The 14,126-nt window shown below is 42.5% G+C and overlaps 1 protein-coding gene across 5 annotated transcripts in view; it reads right to left on the bottom strand.

Moving 5' to 3' along the window:
- The window catches only part of xrcc5 (X-ray repair complementing defective repair in Chinese hamster cells 5), a 197,203-nt gene that overhangs the window by 166,969 nt on the left and 16,108 nt on the right, over nucleotides 1-14,126 (bottom strand). For all 5 annotated transcript variants that reach the window (XM_052025903.1, XM_052025913.1, XM_052025894.1 and 2 more), the window contains 2 exons: nucleotides 10,191-10,304; nucleotides 1,269-1,452 (listed from right to left, as the gene is read on the bottom strand). In XM_052025903.1, the coding sequence (XP_051881863.1) occupies nucleotides 1,269-1,452; nucleotides 10,191-10,304 (298 nt within the window). The remainder of the gene's footprint in view (nucleotides 1-1,268; nucleotides 1,453-10,190; nucleotides 10,305-14,126) is intronic.

The following is a 14,126-nucleotide window of genomic DNA, read 5'->3' as shown; positions in this document are numbered from 1 at the left end:
GGTGGTTTGATGGACGGCACAACATGGTGGGCCGAAGGGCCTGTTTTGTGTTCTATGGTTCTAAACATTAGTTGGGCCACAACTGGAGTTCTGTATGCAGTTCAGGTCACCACACTATAGGAAGGATGTGATTACATTGGAAAGAGCACAAAGGAGATTCACCACGATGTTGTCTGGTGAGGCGTAGGAGACTTGAGAATTCCCTTAGTGTCTTTCCTAAATACCACTCCAAATGCCTTTTAAACATGGTAATTGTATCTTTCTCTACCACCACTTCCAACAGCTCATTTCAGAGGACCACCATCCTTTGTGTGAATAACTTGCCCTCAGATTTCCTTTAAATTTCTGCCCTCTCATCTTAAACCTTTGCCCTTAGATTCGCCTACCCTGGGAAAAAGAATGTGACTATCTGCCCTATCTATGCCCCTCATAATCTTACAATTCTATGACACAAACAGAATGCCTCAAAAAGGAATTTCTAAACAGCATATAATCCTGATGGGACATGTTAAGTGAGTAGGGTCGTGTGCTTTGAGCAAAATCTATGGTATTAGAAAGCCACAATGTGAAAGGTTAACAAAGCTGCAAAAAGGCAAGCTGTGGAAAATTAGAACATTTGACATGGTAAGCTGGTAATTGCTGGATGTACCCAATGCCAAGGTTAGTAAATTTTGAACACAGTGGAGTTACTGTCATTGAGGAAGATCTTCTGATGTCCTGCCAGCAGCAGCTCCCATAGCTGCTGGGAATCTATTATTGAAAGACAAACAAACCACTTGATAAAGCCATCCGTCCTTCTTGAGTTTCCCTATTTGTCAATCAAGTGGGCACACCTATTGCAAAGCAAAACCTTCCATATTGCTAAGCAACCCAGTGGAAGTCAATATATATAGGCCCAACTCAGGAGGGTGAAATACTGGACCTCCTCTCAGAGAATGACACAGGGCAAATAACTGAAGTGGCAGTCAGGAAGCACTTTGGCTCTAGTGACCATAATTCTATAATTTTTAAGATAGTGATGGAAAAGAATAGGAAAGGCCCACAAGTTAGGGTTAACTCCACTTCCATTTCTCCACATCATTGTAATCCAAATCTCCAATGGTTACCATTCTGTGGCTTTTCCTCATTTCATAGATTTGTCAAAATATTTCTCCTTCCATCAATGACCGATGTCTGTCTGTGTAATATAATGGTGTTCCTCAATAATATAAATGCCTTTGGATACTTTTGTGCTCACTTTCTTCATGCAACCTTGGCTAAAAGGATACAGTCAGCTTGATCATCACTTGCCTTGATGCCGCTGTGAACATCTTCCAAGAGGTCAAAATCAGGGATCATCAGGCCTCTGTGCACAATAATATGCTGGTACTGGTCTGATGTCGCAAGAGGGTTAGAGGTTCCATCAGTCCCAAATAGGACTAAAGCTGTCTCATCTTTACTCTCAGCAAAAACCTAGAGCAAAAAACCACAAAGACTGGTTAAACCGCACAGCATACAGAAGCTTAGCAATTTTTATTAGTTTGTTTTTATGGACGATTCAAAATTTACCCAGGATTCAGTCGAACAAGTCAATAGAGAAATGGTTGAAATCTCTGTTGGAATGACAGAATTGACAAGTCTTATAAAGACATTCGGATAAGTACATGGATAGGAGGGTTGAGAGGGATATGGGCCAAACATGGGACTAGATTGGTGGGCACCATGGTCGGCATGGATGTTGGGCCGAAGGGCCTGTTATCTTGCTATATTACTCTATGACACTTTGCCCTCTAGAGAACATTACTTATTTATTACATACCTGCACATGATCAGGACTTGGGGCCAAAGGGAATAAAATATCACTTTGCAGTTAAATTTGGAACAAAGTAAACTGTTAAAGGGGTCATGAAAGGCTGCTAGAGGACAAGACAAGCAGTATAGGCAGGTTGGTCACTGATTCAGTTCAATGTGATTCTGTTCAAAGAGGTAACGAGAGGATAGACAAGGATAGGACAGTGGATGTTGTGCATATGGACTTCAGCAAGGCCTTTGACAAAGTCCCTCATGGCAGGCTAGTCTAGAAGGTTAGATCACATGGGATCCAGGAAGAGATAGCTAATTAGATACATAACTGGTTTGATGATAGGAAATAGAGAATGATGGTGGAAGGTTATTGCTCGGACTGGAGGCCTGTGACTGGTGGTGTGCCATATGGGTCAGTGCTGGGAACTTTGTTGTTCATTAGTTACATTAAGGATTTGAATGGACATGTATAAGCATGGTTATTAAGTTTGCAGATCTGTGCCCTCTAGTTTTAGGTGGTATTATGGACAGTGAAGAAGATTATCAAAAATTACAGGGGACTCTTGATCAGCTAGGTAAGTGGGCCGAGGATTGGCAAATGGCTTTCAATTCGGATAACTGACAAGTGTTGTATTTTGGGAACTCAAATCGGGATAGGACTTGTACTGTGAATGATTGGGCCCTGGGGAGTGTTGTGGAACAGAGAGATCTCGGAGCACAAGTACATAGTTTGCTGGAAACGTCACAGCTAGGTAGGGTAGTGAAGGCAGCATTTGCCATTCTGGCCTTCATCAGTCAGGACACTGAGTATAAGAGTTGGGACATTACGTTGCCGTTGTACAAGACACTGGTGAGACCATATTTGGAGTATAGTGTACAGTTTTGGTCACCCTGTTCGTCATTAAACTTGAAATTCATCATTAAACTTGAAACAGTGCAGAGAAGATTTGAGGATTCTGCAGGACTCGAGTTCCTCAGTTATAGGGAAAGGTTGGGCAGGCTAGGACTTTATTCTTTGGAATGTAGAAGATTGAGGCGTGACCACTCAGGTTTATAAGATAATGATAGCTTTATGTAAGCTGAATGCAGTCTTTTTCCCAGGGAAGGGGAATTAAAAACCAGAGGGAACAGGTTTGAGGTGAAAGGTGAAAGATTTAAAAGGGACCCAAGGGGCAACCTCCTCACAGAGAGTGGTGCGAATATGCAATGAGCTGCTAGAGAAAGTGGTTGAGGCAGGTACAATAACAACATTCAAAAGGCATTTGCACAAATACATGGACAAGAGGGGTTTGGAGGGATATGGGCAAATGAGACCAGCTTGATGGGCACCATGTCGTCATGGAGAAGTTGTGCTGGAAGGCCTATTTCCAAGCTGCATTACTCGATGACTATGTGGAAAAATGTCAAGTAATCTACAGTTCTAGTCACCACACTTTCGGGAGGATTTATTTACGCTAAAAAGAGTAAAGAAAAGATTCAAAAGGATGTTGCCTGGACTGAAGGTTTTGAGTTTTAAAGAGAGATTGAATAGATTGGGTCTGTTTTACCTGAAGCAAAAGGGGGATGAGGGGTTACGTTATTAAGGTTTATAAATTTGTGAGGGACATAGATTGAGTAGATAGAGTCTTTTTCCCAGGGTATGGGAATCTAAAACTAGAGGGCATAGGTTTAAGTTAAAGTGGAAAGATTTAAAGGGAACCTACGAAATATATGAATAAATTTGGAATCAGATTGGAAGTACTAAGTACACACTGGGAAAGAGGACCGAAGAACAGATGAAATTTAACTTGGACAAATGCAAAGTGTTGCATTTTGGTAATTTAAACTAGGCAGGGCTTGCACAGTAAATGGCGGGCCCCTAGAGCATGTTGTAGAACAGAGAGACAAAGGGGTACAAGTACATAGTTCCCTGAAAGTAATGACATGGATAGATAGGGTGGTAAAGGTGGTGTTTGGCATGCTTGCTTTCATCAGTCAGGGCACTTGAGTACAAGAGTTGAGACATCATGCTACAACTGTACAAGATGTTGATTAGGCCACACTTGGAGTATTGTGTGCAGCTCTGATCACCTAGCTATGAGAAGGATATCTCTAACCTGGAAAGGATGCAGAAAAGATTCACAAGGATGTTACCAGGACTGGAGGGCTTGAGTTATAAGGAGACTGGATTGGCTGAGCCTTTTCTTTAGGAGGCTGAGGAGTAACCTTATAGAGGTACATAAAATCATGAGGGGCATAGATAAGATGAAATGACAGTGTTTCCCCAACCACCCCACCCCAAGGTAGGGGAGTCTAAAATAAGACGACATAGATTTAAGTTGAGGAGAAAGATTTAAAGAGGACCTGAGATGCAACTTCATCCACACAGAGGGTGAAGAATATGTGAAACAAGCTGCCAGAGGAAATGGTAGAAGTGGGTACAATTACAATCTTGACAAAAGAGCTTGGAATGCGTATGTCGACAGGAAAGGTTTACACGGATAAGGGCTAAGTGCAGGAAAATGGGACTAGCTTAGGTGGGCAACTTTGGTCGGCATCTTGGGCCAAAGAGCTTGTTTCCATGCTGATTCATGCTGAGTCCACACTGAGCCAGCAGGCACAGTAGTGTAGTGGTTAGCGTAACGATTTACAGTGCCAGTGACCCAGGTTCAATTCCAGCTGCTGTCTGTAAGGAGTTCGTACATCCTCCTCGTGTCTGCGTGGGTTTCCTCCGGGTGCTTCAGTTTCCTCCCACATTCCAAAGACGTATGGGTTAGGAAGTTGTGGGCATGCTATGTTGGCACCAGAAGCGTGGCAACACTTGCAGGCTGCCCCCAGAACACACTATGCAAAAGATGCATTTCACTGTCTGTTTCAATGTACACGTGACTAATAAAGAAATTTTATCTTATCAATGATATCGATTGGTTCACATTTAAATGGAATAAATGGACCTAGATCTGAAAACTAAGGAAACAAAATGACAACATGGCAGGTAAGTAGCAGATAATGCTTTTGGTGTGTGTAATATGCAGCTAATTTTAAGGCTGTGGGACGTGCCAAACAGGCCAGACTATACAAATAGAAAGAAAAGCTCAGCCAAAACTCTCCTTCCCAGTTCTGAAACATGAACTGTTTCTCTTTCCAGACACAGACTGACCTATTGAGTGCTTCCAGGGTTTTCCATCTTTTATTTCAGATTTCCAGCATCTACAATTTTTGATTTTTCAAGAATTGATCAGTACCTGCCTTGTTTTGAAAGAATTGAGTGAAGTGGAAGATGTTTCAATGGAAGAGCATGATGGAACCATGATTGCATCAGTATGTTTAGAAAAGTTATAGAAAACCTCACTGAAATGTTATACTGACATTAAATCATAGAATCATGCAGCATAAGATGGGCTCTTTCAACCCACCTGGTATATGCCAACTGTGATGCCTATCTATGCTAGTCCCACTTGCCTGTGTTAGGCCCATCTCCCTCTACACCTTTCCTATCCAAGCACCTATCTCTGGAGCATCTAGACAGTAAAGATACCTACGTTAGACTATTGTTTATTGACTACAGCTCCACCTTCTATCCTATAATTACAAGCAAACTCATCACGAAACTTCAAGACCTGGGACTCAACACCTCCCTCTGCAACTGGATCCTTAACTTTCTGACCAATAGATCGCCATCAGTAAGGATAGGCAGCAACACCTCCTGCACAATTATTCTCAACACTGGTGCCCCATAGGGCTGTGTCCTCAGCCCCTCTACTCTACTCTACTCCCTGTACACTCATGACTGCAGGGCCAGATTCTGCTCGAACGGCATCAACAAGTTTGCAGATGATACCACTGTAGTGGGGCAAATAACATTGAGTCAGAGTACAGGAAGGAGCTAGAGAGCTTAGTGACATGGTGTCATGACAACAACCTTTCCCTCAATGTTAGCAAAACAAAAGAGCTGATCATTGACTTCAGGAAGGGGGGTGGTGTACATGCTCTTGTCTACATCAACAGTGCTGAGGTCCAGAGCTTAAAGTTCCAAGGAGTGAACATCACCAATAGCCTGTCCTGGTCCAACCACAGTGACGCCATGGCCAAGAAAGCTCACTAGCACCTCTACTTCCTCAGGAGGCCAACGAAATTTGGCATGTCCCCCTTGACACCAACTTTTATCGATGCACCATAGAAAACGTCCTATCTGGATGCATCACAGCTTGGTACGGCAACTGCTCTGCCTGGGACAGCAAGAAACTGCAGGGAGTTGTGGACACAGCTCGGCACATCACAGAAACTAGCCTCCCCTCCATGGTCTATACTTCTTGCTGCCTCGGTAAAGCAGCCGGCATAATCAAAGATCCCACCCACCTGGGACATTCTCTCTTCCCCCCTCTTCCATCAGGCAGAAGATACAAAAGCCTGAAAGCACTTACCACCAGGCTCAAGGACAGTTTCTATCCCGTTGTTATAAGACTATTGAACAGTTCCCTAGTACGCTAAAATGGACTCTTGACCTCACAATATACCTCATTATGACCTTGCACCTTATTGTCTACCTGCACTGCACTTTCTCTATAGAACATAGAACAGTACAGAACAGTATAGGCCCTTCAGCCCACAATGTTGTGCCAACATATTATCCTGCTCTAAGATCCATCTAACCCTTCCCTCCCACATAGCCCCCTATTTTCTATCATTCATGTCACACTTTACTCTGCATTCTTGATTGTTTCACTTTGAACTACCTCAATGCACCGGGTAATGAATTGATCTATATAAATGGTATGCAAGATAAGCTTTTCACTGTACCTCAGTACAAGTGATAATAATAAACCAATTCCAATTCCACCTGTCCAAACACATTTCAAACGTTCAAATTGTCTCCGCCTCTGCCACCTCTTCTGGCTCATTCCAGATAACCACCACTGTGTTGAAATACTTGTACCTCAGAACGCCTTTAAATTTCTCCTCTCTCACCTTAAACTTATGCTTTGTACTCTTAGACTGACCTGCCATGGGAAAAAGACACTGACTATCTCCTCTAGCTATGCCCTTCATGATTTTATAAACCTCTATAATCCCTTAGCCTCCTGTATTTCAGTGAGAATAAACCCAGCCTATCCAACCTCTCTTTATTAACTACTGCCCTCCATTCCAGGCAAAATCCTGGTGAATCTTTTCTGCACTCCCTCTATTGCTACCACAGCTTCTGCACTCTATGTTCTTTTACGTAGAAACCATCCCTAAATAACTGTGAAATACCAAATTCAGCAGTACCATCAGCCCTCAGGTTACATAAGGGATCCGTTAATAAGAACTGTCTGCAAGTTGATTTATCTACAAGTCAGAAAAGTCTGCTTTCTATAGTAACCCATCTTGTTTCACACCACATACACTTGCTGCAATTCTTTCATTTCATTCAATGAACAGACTAACACCACACACATAATAAAACTTATGGAAAATATACTGTGTCCAGTCACTAATACCATGAAACATTTTGTTAGTACTATTCTTAGCTTGAAAGATGCTTTAAAAAAATGTACGAGAGAACTTGCTTCAAATAGGACTTCCATAAGTTAGGTCATGCATAACATTGGCAGCTCATGGATTGTATTTTCCAGCACAAGTGGAGACAAATAAATTCAACAGGGAACTTGCAAAAAAAAATAGGATAATGTTTAAAAAGGTAAAATTTACAGGAACAGGGGCAACAGTGAGTGGAATGAATTACTGAATCATAATATTACAATGTTTAAAAGGTGTTTGGACGTTGGAGGTTGAGGAAAGACCTGATAAAAATTTATAAAATTTGAGAGGCATAGATAGAATCTTTTTCCCATGGTAGAAATATCAAATACAGAGGACATAGCTTTAAGATGAGAGGGGGAAAGTTTAGAGGAGATGTGGGGGGTAATTTTTTTTTTTGAAAACACAGAATGGTGGGTGCCTGGAATGCGCTGCCAGGGATTGTGGTAGAAGCAGACACAATATGGCATTTAAGAGGCACTTAGACACACACCATGAAGGTACTGGAAGGATACAGATCACATGCAGGCAGATAGGTTTAATTTAATTTGGCTTCATGATCTGGTCAGACATCACGGTCTGAAGGGCCTGTGCTGTACTGTTCTGTTCTATATACATACCACCCATTAATGGAGTCATTTATGTTCCTTCTGCTTTGTAGCTCTTGGACCAGAGACTTGCATCTTATGATCCTACAAGTGTTCATCCAGTACTTTGAGCATTTCTGCCTCCACCACCTCTTAGCCACAGAGTTTCAGACCCTCACCAGTCACTGGGGGCGACAGTTTTCTTCTCAACTCCCCTCTATCCTTCTTTCAATTAATTTAACACAATAGCCCCCTAGAAACTAATAAACTGATAATGGAACCCCACTGCACATGTACCCCCAATCACTCAAACTCCCACTATAGAAACCAGAGAACCATAGAAAACTACAGCACAGAAAACAGGCCATTTGGCCCTTCTAGTCTGTGCCAAAACATTATTCTGCCAGTCCCATTTACCTGCCCCCAGCCCATACCCCTCCAGACCTCTCTCATCCATGTATCTATCTAATTTACTCTTAAAAGTTAAGACCAAGCCTGCATTTACCACATCAGATGGCAGCCCATTCCACACTCCCACCATTCTTTGAGTGAAGAAGTTCCCTCTAATGTTCCCCCTAAACCTTTCCCCTTTCACCCTAAAGCCATGTCCTCTTGTACTTATCTAACCATTATCATTCATGATAACTTACTGAGCCATAATTTTTAATTTTACTTGCCACTTTCCCTGGAATTTCATAGACTTTTACTTTCCTAATCATACTGCCATTTGAAGTCTTGCTGAAGCCCACACAAACTACATCAAACATGCAAACCAGCTAGCAGCTATATAAGTCAGTAAAGTGATAGCCAGAGCCTGTACTACTTCCTCATGTTTCTTTGAAGACCATTGGATACATTTTATCCAGCCTGAAGATTTATCCACCCTTAATGATGCTAGATTCTTTAACATGTTCTTCCTCACTTTGCTTACCATTCTAATACTTTGTTAGGTAACAGCAGCCATAGAAGTTTAAAGTATAGGAGCCATTAAGACAAAAAAGAACACCCCTCCCCTATCTGCGCAGGTTGTTAGGGTTGTTAAGAAGGGGTATGGTGTGTTGGCCTTCATTAGTTGGGGTACTGAGTTCAAGAGCCCCCAGCTAATGTTGCAGCTCTATAGAACTCTGGTTAGACCACACTTGGAGTATTGTGTTCAGTTCTGGTTGCCTCATTATCAGAAGGATGTGGAAGCTTTAGAGAGGGTGCAAAGGAGATTTACCAGGATGCTGCCTGGATTGGAGAGCATGTCTTAGGACAATAGGTTGAGTGAGCTCGGGCTTTTCCCTTTGGAGTGAAGGAGGATGAGAGGTGACTTGATAGGGGTGTACAAGATGATAAGAGGCATAGATCTAGTGTACAGTCAAACTTTTTCCCAGGGCGGAAATGGCTCACACGAGGAGGCATAATTTTAAGGTGATTGGAGGAAGGTATATGGGGGATGTCAGAGGTAAGTTTTTTTTGTTTTACAGAGAGTGGTGGGTTCGCAGAATACACTGCCAGCAGAGGTTGTGGGAGCAGATACATTAAGGACATTTAAGAGACTCTTAGATACCACATGAATGATAGAAAAATGGAAGGCTATGTGGGAGGGCAGGGTTAGATAGATATTAGAGCAGGATAAAATGTCAGCACAACATCGTGGGCCAAAGGGCCTGTTCTGTGTTGTAATGTTCCATGTACCTCTTCTCCTACTGAAAACTTTCTCTCTTTTCCATTTCAGATGAAGGGTCATAGCCTCAAAACATTGACTGGTTCTCTTTCCACAGATGCTGGCTGACCTGCTGAGTTTCTCCACCACTTTGTTTTATTTTCAGATTTCCAGCACCTGTAGTTTATTTTAAATTTTGATTTACTGTATAATTCTATGCAATCATTTGTCCACTGAAATTGTATTTAATTACTTGCTATTACCTTTGTAGGTAAAATGTATAAAAACATGATGTACTTTGAGTTCAGGGAGATTCTTTCACCTACTCTTTCTTGCGAATTTGCTTGTGCTGAATAAAGACCCATTACATCTCGAGCTCTAAGCTTCATCTGGCTCATTGCATCCATTCTTCCTCAATATCAACATTTGAATGTTTGCATCATCTCCTCTTGTGAAGACTTGGATTGTTACATAGGCCATGCTGTGCAATCTACGTGTTTCAATCCAGGCAGTGAGGTCAATATAGCTTTATAGTGAGCATTTCCAAAACCTACAAGATGCAAAATGTCTCAGCCCTTGGGCAAGGAATAGGAATAAAGCTGGTCCCCTCGTAACTTTACCATAAACGAGAAATTGAGAAAAGTGGAAAAATTATACATAGTAAAATTATTTACTTGACGTTGGATAAACAGCAGCACAACTTTCTTTGCTTGTTCAAATGAAGATTCTTCCCCTGGTAACGCCATGCTCATTGTACGTCCCACATCCCAGCACAGAACGACGGCACTCTGCAAGAACAGCAAATACTTCTTTAAAAACAAAATTACTTTACTTACTTTTTACAACACAGAAGTGTACCATTCAACCCATTCAGTCCATGGTGACTATAAACAGAGCATTCCCCGTCTCATTATTTCCCTGCAGCTCATTCTCTCTCACATGCTCCTTTAATTCTTTTAAGACGAGAAGACATAGGAACAGAATTATGCCATTCGGCCCATCGAATCCACTCTGCTATTTGATCATTGCTGATTTATTTTTCCCTTTCAACCCCATTCTCCTGCCTTCTCCCCATTGTGAAAGATAACTGGGAACGCGAGGGTTAACGACTGGCAGCATAAGAGTTAATTGTATGCTTCATAGTATGCTTCTCATAGTCACTTATGAGGGACAGCAATATACATGGACGCAACTTCTGCAAGGCTTTACTGATTCACCTACATTGTTCTCACAGACCCTTCGGGAACAGCTGACATCACTAACTCTTCCTGGTGGTTCCACTGTCATTCAATATGTGGATGACCTGTTGCTGGCCAGACCGGACAAAGAGATGAATGACAAAGATACTGAGTCGCTTGCATGAATGGGGATATATCATTCCCTGACGGAAGGTAACGCAGGGTAAAGAGGAGGTAAAATTCTTGGGAATCATGTTAAGTGCCACAGAAAGAAAACTCACTCCAGCTTGCATTACCCCCATCATTAATTACCCTGCCCCTCAAACACTGAAACAAATGCCAGCCTTTTTTGGGGGTTGGTAAATTTCTGTCAACAGTGGATTCCTAACGTAGCGACGTTGACTAAGGAACTTTCCCCTCTGGCCTCCATTAATGCGCCACAGCACTTTACTCTTTCTACTCAACAGCTCACAGTGTTTGAGGAGTTGAAAGGAGCCTTGCGCTCTGCTCCTGCGCTTGGACGACCTCTCTATGACCGTCCATTCCAACTTTACGTTACAGTTACGCAAAGGTGCACTCCAGCTATGCTTACCCAATATCATGGTGATGTCCGGAGACCTGTAGCCTATTTTTCTGTCAAACTGGACCATGGCACAAGGAATGCCTCCGTGTACACAAATTTTACCGGCTTTACATGACATTGTTTCTGCAGCTGCTAATACTACCCTACACCAGCCAGTTCAGGTTCACACACAACATTCAGTCGCTGCCCTGATGATATCAGAACAATCTCGTCACTTGACTCAAGCACAATTAGGGAGATACAAGGTCTCCCCGTTGGCCAATCCATACTTGACCTTCCACAACTGTGTAACTGTTAATCCAGCTTCTTTTCTGACACAGCCACCTTCAGAGATCTCGGAGCCTGATCATAATTGTCTACAGAGAAATCATCTTCTAACTTCAGCTCATGAGGATTTAAAGGACTATCTGATTGATGGAGCCGTAACCTGGTTTGTAGATAGCTCATCCTTTCTAGACGACCAAGGCCGGCGACGATCTGGTTATTCAATCGTACAGGGAACTGATAAAGTAATAGAAGCCGCAGCATTTCAACATCCTCTCTCTGCACAACGAGCTGAGCTTTTTGCTTTAACACGTGCCTGCATCAAAGGAAATGGTATTTCCCTTAACATTTACACAGTTTCGCGATATACCTTTGGGGTTGCCCACGGCTTTGGTGCATTATAGCAGCATCGTGGATCTTTGATTTCATCAGGCACTCCAATTAAGAATGCTTTGTTTATTTCAAACCTCCTGGCATCCCTGTCCAAACCGTCCCACCTAGCAATAATTAAGTGTGATGCACACACTAAAGACCAAGATCCCATTTCCCTGGGAAATGCCTACACGGATACAATCGCGAAGGCCACTGCTATCTAGGGACCCCTACCGTTTATTCAGACGAAAGCAAACAACTCTTGAATAGAATGGCCCTGCCTGACATGGGGAGTGTAGTGAAACTTCAGAGGGACGCCCCTGCAAATCAAATTGAACTATGGAAACAGCAGGGGTGCACTAGAAATCCTGACACACCCCTGCCGGACAAGTTTGTGTACCAGATGCATTTTTACCTACTTTACTGAATTATATACATGCAATGACTCATTTGGGCAGAGAGGGAATGGTGGGAGTGGCACTACAAACCTGGTGGCACCCCAAACTGAGGAAGGAGGCACAAAGAAAGGCACAAGAATGTAATATTTGCCAGAAAAATAATCCTGGTAAAGCAGTTAAGTGTCCTCCAGGTAGGAGGAAAATGCCTACGGGTCCTTTTGAATGCATATAGATTGATTTTATAGAATTGCCAAGAGTGCAGGGTTACAAGTACTGTCTTGTTATTATTGATCTTTTTAGCAGATGGATAGAAGCAATACCAACAGCAAATGCCACAGCAGAAGCGACAGTAGGAATTATACTACGGGAAATAATACCCCTATTTGGGTTTCCTACCGTTATTAGTTCAGACAATGGACCACATTTTACTGCTAAGATAAATGAGGAGTTATGCCAACATTTCAAAATAAAGCAACAATTTCACTGCACCCATCATCCACAGGCAGCTGGGATTGTGGAGAGAGTAAATGGTACACTAAAGAATAAATTGGCCAAATTAACTGAGGAGACAGGATTAAATTGGCTGAAGGTACTGCCTTTGGCCCTCTTTGAAATACGAACTACATCACATACTAGTACAGGACTAACTCCAGCAGAAGTATTATTTGGAAAACCGCTGCACACACCATGGGCTGCAGATAAAAACATATATGCATGTCTTGACTTTCATGCCCTTAGTGAGAGAATGATTACTTATGTACAGAAATTAACTGATGTTCTTAAGATTCTACATTCACAGGTTCGTAACGCTCAGAGAAAGAGGACAACACAGAGGAATCGAGAATCCAGCCTGGATATTACGTCTTGATAAGAAATTGGGAGCGTAAGAAATTGGCACCAAGGCGGAAAGGCCCCTTTCGAGTGCTACTCACTATGCCAATGTTAAAGTCGATTCTGATTCTGAAGAATCAGACAACAGCAGAAGCAAAGAACTTACGATAAATGCTAGTGGGAGTGGGGGAATACAGAGGAAGAGTAAACAATGTAACCCTAGCTCAGTAATAGATCCTCAAAGAAGACTCGGTTACAGCATATCTTTATACTCGTTTTCGTGGGAAAGCTAGGTGGGAAGTTACACTTACACAGGCAATTGTTTACATAAAGTTTCTAGCATAACAAGATATGTCTAAAAAAACTACTTCTTTCCCACTTGTACCTGGCCTTAAAACTAAACAAAACTAATATCACACCATGCCTGAGATCATTCTGTACTCTGGGAACCCACTGACTATGAGAAGCAAACTATGAAGCATACTATTAACTCTTACACTGCCAGTTGTTAACCCTTGCGTTCCCAGCTATCTTTCACACCATAACCTTCGATACTTTTACTAATCAAGAACCTATCAACCTCCGCTTTAAATATACCCAATGACTTGGCCTCCACAGCCATCTGTGGCAATGAATTCCACAGATTCTCCACCGTCTGGAAAAAGAAATTCCCCCTCATCTCTGTTCTAAAGGGACGTCCTTCTATTCTGAGGCTGTGCCCTCTGGTCTTAAACTGTTCCACTACTGGAAACATCCTCTCCACGTCCATTCTATCCAGACCTTTCAAAATTCAGTACGTTTCAGTGAGGACCCCACCCCCACCCCACCACCAGCAACCGCAGGCCCAGAGACATCAAACGCTCCTCATACATTAACCCTTTCATACCCATGATCATTCTGGTGAACCTCCTCTGGACCCTCTCCAACACCAGCACATCCTTCCTTAGATATGGGGCCCAAAACTCACAATACTCCAAATGTGGT

The sequence above is a fragment of the Pristis pectinata genome, chromosome 1 (assembly GCF_009764475.1).
Source record: "Pristis pectinata isolate sPriPec2 chromosome 1, sPriPec2.1.pri, whole genome shotgun sequence".
Taxonomy (NCBI): Eukaryota; Metazoa; Chordata; class Chondrichthyes; order Rhinopristiformes; family Pristidae; genus Pristis; species Pristis pectinata.
The sequence above is the reverse complement of the archived record's forward strand: the minus strand, read 5'-3'. Positions and strand labels throughout refer to the sequence as shown.